Source organism: Ambystoma mexicanum, chromosome 7q (genome assembly GCF_040938575.1).
Source record: "Ambystoma mexicanum isolate Mex_15411 chromosome 7q, UKY_AmexF1_1, whole genome shotgun sequence".
Classification (NCBI taxonomy): Eukaryota; Metazoa; Chordata; class Amphibia; order Caudata; family Ambystomatidae; genus Ambystoma; species Ambystoma mexicanum.
In genome coordinates, this window is record NC_090941.1 from 712,258,000 (window position 1) to 712,276,751 (window position 18,752).

Here is an 18,752-nt window from a genome sequence, read left to right on the forward strand (position 1 = left end):
CCCTTTATCACAATAGCCATGTTCATCATTTAATTTCTGGCAAGGGCTCACATACACATTTCAAACATCCTGCGCACCTTTTGAGAGAGATCATTATTGTTCATCAAGAGTTGGGACATGATGCACTGTCAAAATATTCACATTGCCAATGCAAAAGGGTGATTGACAGAAGGTAACATGCAAGACAAACATGGTGTCCTAAAAATGTATCAGATCATGGTAGCAAATGTTCCCCTTTTTGATTTTGACAACTGGTCATTCAAGAAGCATTTATGTGCAACAACGGTGCGTTAAAGAATGCACTTACAAAATGACACTGTAAAACATGAAATTCTCATCTTTATGAGCAAACATCTAAAAACAGCATTTTAAAGAACAAAATCACAGTACAGAAAACATAGTTGAGAAGTTAACTGTTGAATAAAGGCAGCAAATATTGCATTACTTACAGAATATGTGAGGTCTAAATTGATATTTTCTGGAGAGGTCATTTGCTCACGCTGCCTCACCAGTACTCTTTCTTTCTTTCCAGCTTCTTTTGCCTTTTCTAAAGCCTAAAATGAAGCAAACAATTTAGAGAAACAAATACAGATTTGAATTATCACAACAGATGGCTGCAAAAAAGATGCATGAAAAAAAATTAAACTGTCAGCATTTTTCGCCTCCCTCTCCCTTCCTCCCTTCTTCCCTTCTTCCCTTCTCCCCTCCCTCTCTCCCTGAATCCCTCCCTCCCTCCCTCCATATCCCTCTCCCCCTCCCTTCCTTCCTTTCTCTCTCTCCCCATCTCTTCCTCCTTCCCCTTCTCCTTCTCCTTCCCTCCCTCACTCCGTCTCTCCCTCCCTCTCAATCCCTCTAGAGAGGTTAGGAGTAGAGTGGGGTGAGTCGAGAGGGGAGAGTACAGTAGAGCAGGAAGAGGAAAGTAGAGAAGGGAAGGGAGGAGGGTGAGGAAAGAATAGTGGAAAGAGTGTGTAAATCGGAAGGACAGAAGGGTAGAAGCAAAGACAGTAGGGTGTGAGATGAGGTGGAGAAGAGAGGGGGGCGAGTGAGAGTAAAGTAGAGGGATGAGGCAGAAGGAGTAGTGACATCAGAGAAAGGCCAGTGGGAACGTGTGAGTAATAGAATGGTCCAGGATGTTTGTTATGGGCACAAGAGAAAACAAGTCCCACTGACCACCATGAGGAGTCCTAGGTTAGGACACCTTTAGAAGAACTCCGGAGGGAGGCCGTTCGAGAAGTCTTTTTGCCATTAGGCCATCACCCACAACCAGATTTACAAAGTTGGTGTTAGCAATCACTAAAATCCATAAGCAATGAAAGTTAATGGGTCAAATATTATAAGGGACAGTAAAGTTACTGTTTGTATTTCACATGGAAGATAAAGTGTGGGTTGCTTATGTACTTGCACTCAATTCCCCCGAGGAAGCTTCTGATTGATAAACGGGGAGCCCCTTTTAGATCTTGCTCATCAAGTTATTTCGATCCCTGCGAAGCACATGTTAATATTTAGGTCCCTTTTCATCACTATGCGCACACCTCAAAGTTGGTGTATTAGGATGGAGGTGAGGCTGAATTAAACGGTTCTTTTTTTACCACACTGTGGCCTCTTTAGTGTCTGGGGCTGCAGCCACTAGTTACTCGAGGGGAGCAATTTTTGTATGCTGCTTAAATGATTACAAAACACAGACTCAGAATCTTACTGCAGGTGGAGGCACAAACTCAGCATGGCACTTTCAGAGGCTTCCAGGTCATACAGTTTCCGGCTTGGATGTACCTTGAATTCCCAGCTTATAAATTAAGATCTTGTATTCAGGGAACCATCCCTTTTACCAAGAGAAGGATCTCAAGATCATGCAAGTGCCAATATGATGATGAGTTCCTATTCTCAAAGATCTATAGAATTTTCAGATTACAGAAACAAACCTTCTAAAGGGCTTGTATGTGTGTGGTGAAGTACCCTAAGAACCAAAAGGAGCTTAGATGTGAGAGTCTTTCTTCCATCCTTGTCAGCAGATGACCATCACCATGGGAGAAACAAAAAGGCAGAGATTCAAAGAAAAAAGGGTTTATAGAAAGGGCAGTATTCATGAGGCACAGAGACGGCACTGTCTATGGCACTTTCGATGTGGAACTGCCACAGCGAACAGAAGGAGCAAACAGTCCGTCCCACCAACCAATCCCAACCATTGAGCCTCTGTGGTTAATAGAGGCCTTGATCGGGAAGAGAGCAGAAGGAAGAGAGAGGGGCCTGCAGCTGCAAAGTAGACAGATGTGCATTTGTTTCCCCTGGAGAAAAAGATCTCAGTTGAGCTGCCAGAGTGAGGAACTGGCTACAGAGACCCAAACTTTGTACATACTCACAAATGGCAAGTCCAGCAGAGGGGAGAGCGAAACAGTGAAACCAGATGCAGGCAAGCAACAACCCCAAGAGCGGGACCAAGCAGATAATAAGAAGACTCAACCATTCAAGTGCAGAAGTGTTGCAGTGTGGGAATTCATTTCCATATTCCACTCAGGTCTGTACCATATCCTTTGTGGAAGCTGCTGAACCCCACCGTTCCCCTCGCAGTGCTTTGCCCCAGAATATCACAACTACTGGCTACATGTCACCCCGAAGGGAAAGGGGAAGTGGCTAAAATAAAAATAACACAGGTTAGCCTTTTCAACATAAAGACTGGCCAGGAGATAAATAACGCTTGCGAGTCCTAATCTCGCTCACTACACTCCTTTATTCTCTTTGCCACTTTTATTCTCCTTAACATACCTGTGTAGACTGACTTGTGCTTCTCTTTTCTTTATAGCTTGTTCTTTCTTACTAAGCTTTCTAGACTCTGAATTGATATTTTAATAAATAACTTATGTACAGTATCTTGCATATTGATCTAGAATGACCTACAACACTGTTTGAGATTTCTTTAAAATCAAATCAAAGTGAGTTTCCCTTGATCGGTACTGTGATCTCGCTTGCGCAATTATCTTACTGCCATTGGTAATTGGATGAATGCCTATCGGATCAAGCTAAACTCGGAGAAGACGGCAAGTATGATTTTAGGAAAACCCTCTACTATGTCTTCTATGTGGACACAATATGTTTGATCTATCTCCTGGGTCCCTCTGCCAACCCTGGTTCCCATAGTTAAGAACCTGGGAGGGAAAATGTTCTCATGGCTTTCCATGGTTTCAGAGGAGGATGCTAGATGTAGCTCTAGTCATTTTCTTTTTAAAAACTTAATTTATTCGACTTGACAACACACAGAACAACAAATCAGAGAGGGGCACAACATGACATCAATTTGCAAATTACAACAAGCAGGCTTTACAGTAAAGTACGGAATTAGCACGCATGTCACAAGGGACGAATGATAAAGGATGCATTGCGAACAGGCTAACAAAGAATCAAATCGCAGGGGGGGATCACTGAGGGGATTGGGAAGGAGGAGAAATCTCCGAGTCTGAGTTGGAGGACGAGGCAGACATGTAATTACGAAATAAGACGCCAAATGTCCCTTAGTCTCGAATGGGGATGTTGTAGTGCCCCACAGGCCCCGTCGGTGTCATGCGCCCAGGTGACTGCCCTGAGCCACTGCGCGTACGTGGGAGCATTGGGACAAAGCCAGCACAATAGTATGCAGCGTATTGCCAGCACCATACAGAGTCCCGCCAATTTCCTAGAATCCCGTTTCAGCCTGGGGAAATTGTGGAAGAGGCAGCACATAGGAGAAGGGTCAATGGTATGATCTAGTATGTCAGATATTGTGGAGCATATTTTGTGACAGTATTGCGTCAGGTGTGAGCAGTGCCAGGTCATGTGAATATAAGTAGCTTGGTCAGCGCCACATCTGGGGCAATTAGGTGAAATTTCATGGAACATACGTGCAGTTTAGTAGGCGTGTGGTGATAGCTGTGCAGTACCTTAAATTGCAGTAATTTGAACCTAGAATTATAGGACACTTCCTGGGTACGCGCGCACATTCGGGACCAGCACTCATCGGTAATATCGACTCCGAGATCCTCTTCCCATTTAAGTCTAAGTTTAGTAAAAGAGGGGGTGGCTCTGGTCTGTAGTAGATTATAAAGTCTTGATACCTTTCCACTGAAGGAATCGGAGGAGCAGAGTTCAGCAATTATGGGATCGTCTGGTGGCACTGTGGGGAAATCAGGGTATCTGGTTTTAAGATTCTTCCGAAGTGAGGAGTATTGTAGCCATGCTGATGGTTTACGCCTGAGGGAGAGAGGGAGGTCTGACCACTCAAGGAAATTGCCCTGTTCATAGGCATCGCGAAGTGTTAAGAAACCTGCCTCAGCCCAACGAGACACAATGGACTGAGGAATGTATGCAACATCATGGAAGAAATTCCAGAGCGGGAGGTCCCTGTGAAATGGGTGAGGCGTAGCAACCATTGCCCATACTTTGGTAAGTGCTAGGGATGTACTAACCACGGGGTCCGCTGAGCCAAGGTCAGGCGGGATGGGTTTGAGAATAAGGGAGCCAATCGTACGCCCGCTAACCTTCAGTTTCTCAAGTCGGACATGAGGAGGGGGGTTTGTGGTGTTGAACCAATGGGATGCAAATTGGGATTGGGCTACCGCCCAGTACCTAAGAAAGTCGGGGCCGCCGAACCCGCCTAATTCCTTGGGGGTAGTGAGTGTAGTAAGTTTGAGGCGGACTGCACCGGAATGCCAGAGAAAGATGTTAGTAATGCCGCGTAGCACCTTGAAGAATTAATCACCCGGCCATAGCGGGAGGTTGGTGAATCGGTATAAGAGTTGAGGTAGCACTACCATTTTAAGTATTCCGATTCTACCAGCTAGAGAGATGGGGAGTCTAGCCCAACTAGCAGTTTTGGTGGTCAGGTTAGTTGGGTAATTCTGATAGTTGTCGATACGCAACTTCTCAGGGTGCCAGGAGACCAACACCCCCAGGTAAGTAATGTTGGATTGGGACCAAGTGAAACCCATTAGGTCAGAGGGAGGTTGCGTGGTATCAGTGAGCGGAAATAGGGCCGACTTAGAGCAGTTAACTTTCAGCCCAGATATGTGTCCAAATCGGGCCACATCGCAAGGATTGGAGCAAGGTTGATTTCTGGGGAGCGGATGTAAAGAAGGGCATCGTCGGCGTATAAGGAGACTATATCGGCCTGTCCTGCCGTGCGCAAGCCTCTGTGGGAGTGCGACTGGCGCATCATGTCTGCAAAGGGTTCCATAGCTATCGCAAATATTAGAGGAGAAAAGGGGCATCCCTGTCGCGTCCCTCTGGCTATCTGGAAGGTGAGCTCTAGTCATTTTAAACTTAGAACGCTGAGGAAAATCATGCCTTATATTGCAGAGAGTCTGAGAAGCCATGTGGTCTCTGCTACCATATCTGGTACTCTGGATTATTGCAATGCTCCGTTTCTCTCTCAGCCCAAATGCCCGACCCAACGCCTACAGGTTTTGCAAAATTATGCTGGTTGCCTGGCTGTGGGCCTGCCTAAATTTGCCACACCTCCGGTCCTATGTGATCTTCACTGGCTCCCTGTGGAAACTAGAGTTAAATTGAAATCTCTCTGCGTCATCCATTATTTTTATTAACCCTCTCCTCACTCCTCCCTGACCCCCCCTTCCCAACATCCCCTCTGCAGCACATCCCATATTAAGGCTTCGTACATCTGATGTATCTGTTGTCCGAGTCAAGCATTGTTCATAAAAAGTACAGTATCCGTAAATTCCGAGGGCACCACTGAATCCGAAAGCCCCCTTGCAAATACACCATGACCAATCCCCAGTCCCTCCTAAATGCCTTATACTCTCCCTGGATCCTATACGTAACCCATTCCAGCGCCAAGCATTTCCATACCTTTTGCAGCCAATCGATGCCAGAGGGTGTTCTATTTTGCTTCCAGAGTTGGGCTATCGTAAACCAAGCCATGATCAGCAGAACCATGAACGCCTTCCTCTGTTCTTTGGAACCCAGGTGATCCGCAGCCTCGCCCAATCCCATCAGCCATTCCCTCCGCCCCACATCCAGGCCTGTCCCGAAAATCTCTCCCATCTATTTTACAACTTCCTGCCAAAAGGGTTGGATACCCGGACAATCCCACCATATGTGAGCCCACATCCCCTTATCCTTACATCCCCCTCCAACAGTTCACTGCAGTATTTGTGATTTTGTGTAATACCTCGGGGGTAAAATGCCATTGCACCAAGACTCTATAACAAGCCTTGTGTAACTGTATCAAGCATGTCAGTTTAGGAATTTTCCACCATGTGCTGGCCCAATGCTCAGCCGGTAACTCACATCCCAGGGTCCTTTCCCACTTGGCCATATAAGGCCATTTTGGGGGTGGTGGTAGGTTCATCCGTTATCAGCCTATATAGAGAGGATACCTGGTAGTTATGAATTTTTCAAAGGGGTTATCGGTCTAGTTGCCTTCTCTGGAATCTTTAGGCTGACCACCCAATGCCTCACTTGAATGTATTGATGCCTATCCCGTTCTGCCAGCCCAATGCTCTGTTTACATTGCTCAGATGTTAATACCCCCTTATTCTCGTACATATCCCCTACTTTCAAGCACCCAGCTTCTTTCCATTTATTAAATGCCCCTGTCTCTAACTCTGGGGTGAACTGCAGGTTTTTAAATAATGGTGTCAAGGGAGGGTGGAAAGAGTCCCACGTCCATCAATGCCCTTAAAATCCAGTTTATACGCATACTGGGCGATCTGTCCGCTTATTCTAACTACAGAACTTCCTGCAGCAATGTCCGTGCGACCGCTCTATCCATCCGTACCCAACTCTTCGTCTCTTCCCCAGACAACCCGTCTCTAATGACCCTCATATGGGCCGCCTTGTAGTACTTTCTGAAGGTGAGGGCTCTCAGCCCCCACCCCCCTCCTTCCGCCACCATAATTCTATACAGTACCCTTGGGCGCTTGTTCCATCAGATGAAGGCTGAGACTACCTTGTTGAGAGCTTTAAAGAAAGCTACGGGAAGGTGGATTGGAAGGGCCTGAAAATAATATAGCACCCTTGGCAAGATCACCATCTTCACTGAGGCTATACGCCCCAACCATGAGATATGCATTGCGTTCCAGCTAGCTACGTCCTCCTTCACCCAGTGCTTACATGAGGCAAGGTGAGTCATAGGTAGGGTACTGGGATGAGGAAGAGTGGGACTAGGAGTAATGAAGATTACAGGTAACTAAGCCAGGCATTACCTCCATGTACGCTACCTCATCCCAATACTTGTGTATGAGGCAAAGTGCCTCCGACAAAAGTACTGGGATGAGGAAGAATAGGGCTAGGAGTAATGAAGATTACCAATAAGTAATCAAGTAATTTTACACAAGCAGTAGTGCAGCACCATTAAGCCGACTGGGCTTCAGCCCTCTGGCCCTCTGCCCCCCCAAAAGGTTGGACTATGTTGACTAGACCTGGCTGACCTACAGAACAACGGTGCCTGGGTTTTGCCGTTAACAAAGGGCGGGCAATGACTAGACCTACCTTGCTGTCATGAATGAGATTTGTGATGGCATCTTTGATGTCATGGGTGTTAGTCCTTGAAGTGCACACTGGTGGGACGAGTTATGGTCGCTTTGCTTACCATAACTGTCGGATTTCAGTTTTTTTTTCTCGGTTTTACCTGTAACCATACCGTTCCTGTAACAACATTTTTCCATTGAATTTCATAGGTTTTTGCTAGTGCAACTTAACCATAACGTCCCTTTTACAATGTTTTTGTTAGTGAATGACTGAGCTGGCGGCAAGGTACACTTTACAAGAACAGCCCCCTGATGTTCTGCTTTTGGGGTGGGTGGGGCAGGGAGTGGAGGTGCACAAATCTTGCACAGGGCACTGGCAGACCTGGGGCCGGCACTGGCTGCCTCGGTGTGCCTGTATGGTGAAAGAATGCACACTTAAATGTATGTTTGGCAACCTGAGTGTGCCTGTATGGTGAAAGAGTGCACACTTAAATGTATGGATGGCTGGGTGTCCGTGAATGGTGAATGGTGTGTGCGCGCTTGTGTTCAGGGGCACAACAATACATCTCGGGAGGGGGGGCTAACCCTAAAAAATGATGGAAGTGGAACCAACTTCACATGCAGTGTGGGAGGGGCAGGCATATTTGTGTGGGGGCATCTAACTTCTTTACGCATTCTAATTAGACTATTCTAATGCAGCTTCAATGCTACAAGCAGTTAACTCTCTCCTTTACGGCTGAAAGCACACACTTATGGACTGCTGTGAGAATGACCGGTCTCCTGCCCCTCTCTACCCTTCCAACTAATGCCTTGGTATGCAAGTACTAAACCCACATCACAATTTCAATTGCCTAAAAAATGATGCGTTTGAATGCAGGTACTAACAGTGAAATACTTTATGTTAGTAATTGCCCGCCGTTTGTTAACGGCAAAACTCAGGCACCGTTTAACATCTGTGTCCTGTTCTGTAGGTCAGCCAGGTCTAGTCAACATAGCCCAAGCTTTTTTGGGGGGAAGGGAGGACTGAAGCCCAGTTGGCTTAATGGTGCTGCACTACTGCTTGTGTTAAATGACTTCATTACTTATTGGTAATCTTCATTACTCCTGGCCCTAATCTTCCTCATCCCAGTACTTGTGTATGAGGCACTTTGCCTCATACACAAGTACTGGGATGAGGTAGCGGACATGGAGGTAATGCCTGGATTAGTTACCTGTAATCTTCATTACTCCTAGTCCCACTGTTCCTCATCCCAGTACTTACCTATGAGGCACCTTGCCTCATATGTAAGCACTGGGACAAGGAAGAGGGGCGTGGAGGTACTTCTAGGCCAAGGAGCCGATTGTAGTGGTTGGGAGGTTGGGGGGGGGCGTGTGGGGCGGGGATTGTGTGATAAATCCTAATGGTCATCCTCATCCAGTGGCTAGAGAGGCATTTTGGTGCAGCCAGTCTAATAATTTCTTAGTTTGACTGGACTTTTTTTTTAACTTGGCATCTCTGATAAAGCAGTCCTGCTAAGTGTAATTACCTGACTAGACTGGCATTTGGGTGCTGCCAGTATAGCAGTTTCTTACTGTGGCATTGTATATTTTTCAGGGCAGCGGTGATGAAACAACCATGATACGTGTTATTGCTTCGACTGGAATTTTGGTGCAACCAGTCTAGGTGTGCCTAAATGTGGCCTGGCATGCTTTACTGTAATATTATAACGTGTGTAGAATGGTCTACATTGTGCAGCCAGTTGGACAGCTTTCTATTGTGTTATGGCGTTTTTAATAGAAAAGCAATACATTCATTAAAGCATTAATGTTCCTGTGCACTGTTGGTGACTTGCATGTATTGTTTTTTTTTTGGATTGGTATTAACCTACAAAACAAATGCAAACGCACGAAAACACGAAAGTGTGCTGCATAACGCATCAAAACACATATATATCTTTCTCCTAGTACAGTGCGTGGCGTACACCTGCAGCAGCACATTCGTGCATATTGCGCAAGCGTGGTAATCTAGGCCGGCCAAGAGTGTAGAGATTTGTTGCCGAGCTGTGGGCTCTCAGCATGGCTTGGAGGGGGGCCCCAAATTCTGTGTTACACCACTGCTTGATCCCCCTCCCCCTTAGCCCATCGAAATGGCTGTTTGCTCTGGATGCGTACCTTGTCCGCTTGGTCCAGAGCCAAACTCAGGATCTCTGACATTCGTTTGTTTACTTTCAAGCCCGATAACCTGCCAAATGTATCAAGTTCTTTCCCCAGCTCTTCTAAGGAGGTATCTAGGTCTAAAAGCGTTAATAACATGTTGTCTGCATAGGCCATGATCTTATGTGTTTCTCTCCCAAATTCTATACCCTTCAATCCTGGGTCCACTCTAATGCTAGCAAGAAATGGTTCCAAATATATAGCATATAGGAGTGGTGACATGGGGCAACCTTATTGCCTGACCCGAGTCAGTGGGATCTGTCTCGAAATTCGACCTTTGATGGCATGGCGCACAGAAGGCGAGTGATAGTTAGCCCTTATTTCCTGTATAAAATTCAGACTAAAGCGCATGTGAGATAAGGTCCCGGACAGAAGCGTCCTCTCTATCTGATTGAACGCTTTTGCAGCGTCCAGCGCGACCACCACTGCCGGAGTTCGCCTGAGCTCTGTTTTTTCTATAAGGTGGCACACCCGCCAGATATTGTCAAAGGTTTGTCTCCCAGGTACGAAGCATTCTTGGTCTGAGCCCATCAACCTAGGGAGCAGCGGTGCCAGTCTTTTCGGCAGCACTTTTGTATAGATTATTCGTCAATATTCAACTAAGCTATTAGTCTGTATGACCTGCAGCAAACTGGATTCTTTCCCGGCTTGGGGAATATCACCATTTTGGCTTCCTCCATTAGCCTTGTAACCGCCTGTGTTACTCTGAAGGTATTAAACAGGCTTGTCAGCCTAGGTGCCAATAGCACCCTATATTTTATTTATAAAAACAGAGCTGTAAAACCGTCTGGGCCTGGTGCTTTGCCATGGGGTAGCAATTTAATCGCCAGCTCAACCTCCTCAAGTTGAATATCCCCTTCCAGCATGTCCCTTTCTTCCGCACTGTGCTGAGCTGAGGCAGTTGTCTCCCCCAGATAAGAGTCCTGTTCTCATTCGTCTGGGAGGCACATGGAGGATAGCCGCCCATAAAAGGCTGCAAAGGCGTCTGCTTTTGCCCCATTGTCTGACACCATTTCCCCAGTTTCCATGGCTACTTTCATGACTGTCCGGGCGGATACCTTCCCCCTGAGTTGTCGAGCTAACAGTCGGTCAGCTTTGTTCACCCCAACATAGTAGCATTGCCTAGCAGCCAGCAGGAACTTATCTGCCCTGCGAGTCTGAATCATGTCCAGTTGTCCAAGGGTATGCTGATATAACCTGCGCAGTTCAGCGATTGATTCCCCATCAGGGACTGTCTAATGTCACTCAACCGATCCTCTAGATCCCTCTCCTCGCCACCCCATTGCTTTTCCTGTGTGGACTTTATCGCTATAAGTTCTCCTCCAAGTACTGCTTTTGAATGAGTCCCATATCAAAGCCTGTCTCACGTCCGAGAAATCATTTACTTTAAAATACTGTTTTATTTCTGCGCCGATCTGTTCCGTCAGAACTGGGTCCCCCAGCAAGTCATTAGGGCACCCCCACCCGCAGATTTGCCTTTCTAAGCCTGGGGAGCTTAAAGTAAGTTTCAATGGGGCGCGGTAAGATAGTGAGATTGATCCTGCATCCATGTCAACTGCCCTCCCGATCAACCTCGGGGGCACCCAGTAGTAGTCTATATGAGACATTGTACAGTGAACATGGGAATAACATGTGTATCCCGTCTCTGATCCCTTGAGCACCCTCCAAGCATCGAGTATAGCCAGCCTCTCCACCCTCTCCCGCAGAGCCCCATCCACCCCCTGTGGCCCCTTTTGTTCCCCCCAAACTCCTATCCACCAGAGGGTCCCATGCTAAGATGAAGTCTCCAGCCAGGACGATCTCTCCCTCCGTAAACTTCTCTAGCAGTGTGAAGACTTCCTTTAGAAAACCTATTTGGACAGTATTTGGGGCATATATGTTCACCACCGTGTAATTCTGTAGATTTATCCAGGCAGTAACAAACAGATAATGTCCCTCCCTGTCCCCTTGCGCCCGCATTACCTGCATATTCAGTGTGTCTTTAAAGGCCACCATTAACCCGCCTGTTTTCCCCTTTGTGTTGGCCTGGTATACATTCGAATATTGAGGTAGGTTCCCCCACCCCTTATCAATCTTTCTAATATGTGTCTCCTGCAGCATCAAAACACCCACCTTTTCCCTCGTCTGGAGCTGCCCTAGCTTTTTCCGATAAGAGATTAAGCAATCCCACGGTGCCTCTCCTTCCCTTTCCCCCACTGCTTCACTGCTCAGCTGCTTCTTCTACCCCAGATCCTGGGATGTGCTTTCACCACCTCTCTGCCTCCCCCCCCCAGTCCCCGCAACTCCCAGGTCAAATCACTAATCCAACAGGACCCAGGGAAGAATCCCCCCCCCCGGACGTGACCCAGTTGAATACACAGGTTACTGACCCCCTTCAAATAGAGAGTCTCAACCCCATCGGACCAAGACAGACTCATGCTGAATCCTCCCCTCCCACCTTCCCCCAAGCCAACTGTTGTCCCATTGTAACCCACAACAGTTTCGAATATTTCACATGTCTTAATCACCCTCCCCTTACCCAGAGGGTTCTAACATGTCTGCTCCCAATCTTCAGCCCCTCCGGCCTAAATCGACTATGTCTTGCTTGGGACTGGCCCCTTGTGAACTTAGCTCTTCTCGCCCTTCTCCTCGTCAGTCCAGTCCTTCACTCCCTTGCTTCTTCTCAGAGATGAGTTCACACTCCCAGCTGCATCTGCTCTTGCCTGATGGATTCCTCACCAGTTTATGCGCCGTCCTCTCAGTACCAATCTGTAGTATCCTTTCGCCTTCTTCCACCATGGTCATTAGATGCCGCCGGCCTTCCCAGGTGAATAGGAGGCCAAACAAGAAGGAGCATCTGTATCTCAATGCTCTCTGTACTAGTAACTTGGTCACTGGTCCCATCACCCTCCACTTGAGTAGGGTAGACTGTGCCAGGTCTTGATAAAGTGATATTTCCTTCCCATTCACTGCAAGGTGCTGTGAGTCTCTGCCTGCTCTCAAAATGTCTTCCTTCTGGCCATAAAATGTCATGGCAGCCAGCACATCTCAGGGGCGTGCCCCGGGGTCAGATCTTTTCGGCCTCACTCGTGTATACTATCTATACCTATCTGCTCAGGCGAGACCTCAGCAAGCAAACCCCCAAAGCATTGCTGCATTGTGGCTTTCAGGTCTTTGTCCCCAATGTCCTCCAGTAAGCCTTTCACCCTTATGTTCGCCCTGCAACCTGCTCTCCAGATCACATTGAATTTCGAGGTTCTGCAAGAGATAAGCAAGGTGGTCCAGAACTTCGTCCGTTCCGCTGACATTGTGCACCAAGTCCTGAAATGCCCTTTCAGTGGTGTCCATTCTCTCTTCCAGTTTCCCATTTTCAGCTTTCAGTTCATTCATGGCTAGCTTAATTTCTTCTTTCACTACTGCAAATTAGTCCTGGAAGGAGGTGGTAATTCTATGTTGTAAGTCGCTCAAGCACTGGACCAGTTCCTCCTTACTGGTTCCCATGGTTCCTGCCTCTTCGCAAAGTTTTGGTGACTCCTGCCCTCCTCGCTTCTCCTTATCTCCCAGTCCCGTCGCCTGCTGTCGCCAGCACCTTTGAAGACACCCCTCTTGTGACCTGGGGGCCAATTGCTGCTATGGCATGGTTATCAATCTGTCTGGAGTACCCTTTGCCTTCGGGTGCGGCATCCGCCAGATTCCCCCCCTGTAGGTGCGCCCTCCAGATGCTCAGCTCTTTTATTGGGTAGCCTCCCATTTTACAGTGCCTACGTGCCTTACCCCTGTATTAGCGACTGCCACCTGGGTCCACCGTTCAGGCAGCCTCACTCGTAATATCCATTTCCATCAGGCCTCTTTCCAGCAGACTCTAGGCCCAGCTTAACTATATCTCTCACTGCTTGGGGCATATGCCTGCAGAGTGGTGCCCTGTCTGGGGGTGAGGGGAAGGGGGCGCTCTCCCAGGACCAGAGCCGGTGTCCCTCAATTTCAACTCCTTCCCCTGGTAACTTCACTGGTTTTCCAAGGCAGGCCCGAGCTCTGTTGCAAGCTTCCTTTGCTCTGTCCCTCAGACCAGTTTTTCCGGTGACCTCACCCGCTTCCTCCACAATGAGCAGGCTGTGTGCTTGAGCCAGCTGTGTGTGCCGGCCTCCCTTTCCAGCACCGGAGTTGGGTCCTCGGTTGGAGAATGGAGAGGAAATCGCGTTCACTCCTTGCTGGCTGAGGCTTTGTCCAGGGAGAGGGATCCTGAGTCGGTTCTCCGATAAGTGCCCGTCAGGTCCCGTCTGCTGCACCTCGTCTGCCCCTTTACTCATTTCGATCTCCTAGCAGTCCATGACTGCGGGAAGAGCGGGCGGGCCAGCTCCCGATACAGGCACTGATCTCGGTGCAGCAGGTGTTCACACGGTGTCGCTAGCGCCCACTACACAGTGTTGCCTGCCATTGCCTCCGTCGTGACGTGACCCTCCTGAGGCATGCACCCTCAGCCCTACTGCGGGGAGCCCGTATTTTCACGTGGTGGTGAGCTGCTGTGGGCATCAGCTGTGTTGTGTATTTGCTTATTTGTCTAGGACCGGGGGGAGAGCCCTGTGTCTACGTCCTCTCCCGTCCGGTGGCCATCCTAAGTAGTACCCATATGGCTTTTTATGGCTCTGGAGCCATTTGCCGGAGATGTTTGTTAAATATGGTCCTTCCCGTAACCTTTGCTCAGCAGACCATTTGCTCCTTTGTGTTCCTCAGGTGTCTAGGAGGGTTCCATGTCATTTCATTGCAGGATTTTTTATGGGGGTTTTTACCGTGAATTTAGCAAAAAAAAACATCAATTTTTTTTTACATTTCTTTTTGGGGGGGTCCCCCCCATACCCCCATTACCTTTCAGTTTTTATCTATTACCAAAAACCCACATCCCATATATATATTTTTTAACCCCCCCAAAAAAATTCAATGGGTTTTTTCGATTAAAAGAAATTCTCAGTAAAAAAAACCCTGTGAAACAACGTCCCGCGATGAAAGGACGTTGTGCCGTCTAGGAGTACTATTGGTGGTGGGGTGTTTTCAGTGGCGACTGCTGTTCTTTGGAACTCCCTCCCTCTTTCTCTAAGGGCCACTGTTGACCATCTGTCCTTCAGAAAAAGACTAAAACAAATGTTGTATTTGTTTAGAGTGAGTGAGCGAGTGCGTGGTCCTGCTGCCTCTCTATCTGTGGGGACCTACCGGTGGACTACCGGCACCTTCGGGTCTTTGTCTCGCTTTAATAAATTTACTTAACGTAACATAACATAACATAACATAACATAACATAACATAACTGGTCAATTAAGGAGGTCTTTTCTTTAATATTGAGCTTATTTCAATTAGAAGTTTCTCTTATTTCTTGGGTTCCATAAAATGGCTATTCATTAGTCTTAAATTAGATCTCTCTTGTCCTCTTCAAATTGTAGCTGGCTGTTCAGTTTGCGCACACTCGCGCTGCTTCCTCTGCTCACCTATACACTCCTTTGTAATACTGTTGGAGACTTGCGTTTCCACATCGTACGAATAAGGCACAAGCGTTTTTGGAACAGACGTCACTGGCTCGCAACGTCAGGGTGATGACGAGTGCGCTCACTGCCTGTCCGATTGTTGTTACACCACCTTAAAGTCAAGAGTTTCCCTGTAACTTCAGTTCACTCAAGGACTTGCGCTTCTCAACAATCCGGCCCCAGATGAAAAGAGTTGTGCTTTATTCTCGCACTGCGCATATCGCCCGCGCCTCCTCCCAAAATGAATAGCGAACACGCTGGCCGCTGACTAAGACTGGTTCAGTTGCACTTTCTTTAAACAGCTACTCCTAAATTATCACAAACTCTTGACTTACATAATGTATATACATGTTCTAGGCATTTACTCTACTGCTTAGTTAGTACTTTCTTATTATGCTTATATTTAAAAATGATAATGATAGTTACAATCCCACCGGTATTTATGAACTGCTCCTTCTCCTGATGCTCAAGTATCTCCTATTCAGTGTCAGCTGTCTTATTGTTTCTTCTTTAGGCCTCATAAATCAGGAGCTCTTGAAAAACATTCTTACTGCTTCAGTGTCTGTGCTGAAAGGCAGTTTAGAATGTTCAATCATTCCAAGTTACCATCCTAAGGTTCCAATTCCTCCATCTTGGTGAGCGTGATAATCCTAACACTCCCTGGGTTTGTTTGTTTGTTTATTTATAGTGCGCACCTGACACAGAGGTATTCGGGCGCGAAGGAAAAAGAGGGTTTTTAAGCTTAAGCTACATGGAGCACAGGAATGAGTACATCTAAAGTTACATGAACAACAACAACAGCAACATTCAGGGCAGATAATAATAGGTATATACAGTAAGATCAAGAATAAGTGTGATGCGCATGCACATAGCAACGAACAGTGAAGTCACATATATACAGTAAGTGCTACGGGAGGATTACAGATGAGGCGGGGTCAGACGTTGTGTTCCTTTAGCCAGTGAATAAGACTAGATCTGAATTGTAGGTAGGGTACATTTTCCCTTAAGGCAGGAGGGAGGGAATTCCAATATTGGGCTGCTTTGACAGGGAAGCTGCTCCCTCCGGATTTAGTAAGCTTAAATCTAGGTACTAGTAGTAGATTCAAGTTCGTTTTTCTTAGGGGCAGAGAGGCTGTTTGTCTAGTGAATCTGGCTGTGAGGTATTGTGGGGCTGCTTGGTTGAGACATTTGTGTGTCAAGGACACAGTTTTGAGGAGTATTTTATCTTTCGTAGAGAGCCAGTTAACGGATCTCCTAAGGTCAGAAATGTGGGCCTTTTTGGGGAGATTTAGGGCGGCTCTCAGGGCATTATTTCAAAGAGTCTGAATTTTGGACGTAATATATTTGTTGCTGCCTATATACAAGGCATTGCAATAATCCAGTTTGGATAAGATTAGGGCTCTCGCTAGAGTGATGCAGTTGTTGGGTGTGAGGAAAGGCTTAGCTGCCCTGATCAGCTTGCAGGTGTAGGAGGTAGCTGACGCCATAGCGTTTACTTGTTTACCAAAGGTAAGCGTAGAATCTAAGTAGAAGCCAAGAGTTTTAACTACCTTGGCCACGGTAATGTTATTGTTATCGATTATGAGGGAGGCGTAGTTAGGACCTAGTTTTTTAATGTTGGCTGGTGTGCCTAAACGAGGAGTTCTGCTTTTGGCATCATTCAGGCATAGACCGTGAGAGGCCATCCATGCCTGGATGATGAGGTAGACTCTGTTCACAAAGGCCAAATCCTTGTCATAATCTCCCGTCAACGGGATGAGGATCTGTGTATCATCGGTATAATTCGTGTAGGCGATACCTAGACCATCTAGATCATCGAAAAGGGGCTTTGTGCAAATGTTGTACAAGGTAGGAGATACGCAGGAGCCTTGGGGTACACCGCATGATATGGGCGCAAGGTCCGCAGCTGCTAGGGGAGAGAAGACTCGCATTGTCCTATTATCAAGGAAGGACTGTATCCAGGCGACTGCCTCCTGAGAGAAGCAGGCCGCTGAGACCAGGTGGTTGCAGAGTATGGGGTGGTCTACCAAATCAAACACAGCTGAGAGGTGAACGAGTAGCAGGGGTGCCGTCTTACCTTTGTCTCTCAATGTGTCTAGTTGTGCCTTGAGGTCTATGAGTGCAGTCTCAGTACCATGCTGAGGTCTGAAGCCAGACTGACGCACTCCTAGGAGGTGGTTTTGTTCCAAGTGGTGTTGGATTTGTAGATATGCTACTTTATCCAAGATTTGCAGTAGGAATGGCACTGTGGTTATGGGGCGGTAGTTAGTAGGGATAGAAGGGTCAAGAGTTTGTTTTTTAAGGAGAGGGAGGACCCAAGAATGTTTTAGGTTACTGGGTATGGTGCCTGATGTGAATGAGGCATTTATAAGTTTAGTGATGAATGGGGGGAGTTCACGGGCAGCATCTTTTATGATTTGGGCTGGACATGACTCACCACGACAATTAGACGGTTTGAGGGTGAGGATAATTTTTTCAACTTCTTTGATGGAAACTTTGTTAAAGTGGAAGCTGGGAGTCAGAGGTGTAGGTGGGGTCTGGGTGGTCTGGAGTAGAGGTATGATGTTTGTGACAGTCTTGGGCGTAGTAGCGTTGATAACAGTCTTAGTGGCACTAAGGGTATCTTTTTTATTGTTGATCTTCGCCTGGAGAGTTGTTATCTTGTTGGCCAGGGCATTCTGTATGCTCGTGCACCAATTTTTGTCCTTAAGGCAGGAGTCGGGAGCTTGAATGGGAGATTCTACTTCTTTAAGGACGGCAAACAATTCTTTGGTATTTGATTTGGCTTGGGAAATTCGGGAGTTATACAAGATTTGTTTAGCTAAGATAATTTCTTTTTTGTAGAGGGTGGCTAGTTTGTTCAAGTTGTTTTTGTTGAGGTCTGATGGGTCTGATCTCCAGATTTTTCACTTGGACGTTTCTCGTGTCTGATGGCCTTCAGATGGGGCGAAAACCAAGTGTTTAAGTGTTGGCGCGATTTTCTCTTTCTAACCTTCAGTGGATTAATGACATCTAAGGATGCAAGCATCACTTTGTTGTACATATCTACCATAGTGGATGGGTCAGTCTGGTCTGAGATAGCGTTCAGTGTAGGAAGGATGAGGGGGATAAGATTTTCCGCAGTAATATTTCTTTTGTTTCTGGTTGGAACAGCAGGCGCTACACTGCTAGTGTTCGTGGGAGGTGTGGCTTCTAGCGAGAAGGATATTAGGTAGTGGTCGGACCAAAGCTGAGGCAATATAGAAGTGATAATGGTGGGGCAATTGTGTTCGGCCACCCAATCGAGGGTTCTTCCTTTAATATGAGTGGGTTCAGTAATCTTTTGGGTAAAAACTAGTTCCTCAAGGGAGTTATTAATCTATGAGGCGTAAGGGTCTAGTGGGCCGCTAAATCCGAGGTTGAAGTCTCCTAGGATGAGGCATTGTGATGAGTTTTTTACGTTGTCTGATAGTAAGTTCATAAGGTCTTCCTCAAAGGAACCTAAAGGGCCTGGTGGTCGGTATATCAAGTGGATGGTGATAGCTTGTTGGAAATAGTGAGTTTAGCAGTGAGGGATTCACAAGAATTAGTAATATGGGATGTGGAAAGACTTAGCGTTAGGTTATTCTTAACA

At 46.9% G+C, this 18,752-nt stretch overlaps 1 protein-coding gene across 4 annotated transcripts in view; it reads right to left on the reverse strand.

Moving 5' to 3' along the window:
* The window catches only part of IFT88 (intraflagellar transport 88), a 2,010,164-nt gene that overhangs the window by 1,641,726 nt on the left and 349,686 nt on the right, over positions 1–18,752 (reverse strand). For all 4 annotated transcript variants that reach the window (XM_069640006.1, XM_069640003.1, XM_069640005.1 and 1 more), the window contains one exon: positions 450–554. In XM_069640006.1, coding sequence (XP_069496107.1) covers positions 450–554 — 105 coding nt within the window. The remainder of the gene's footprint in view (positions 1–449; positions 555–18,752) is intronic.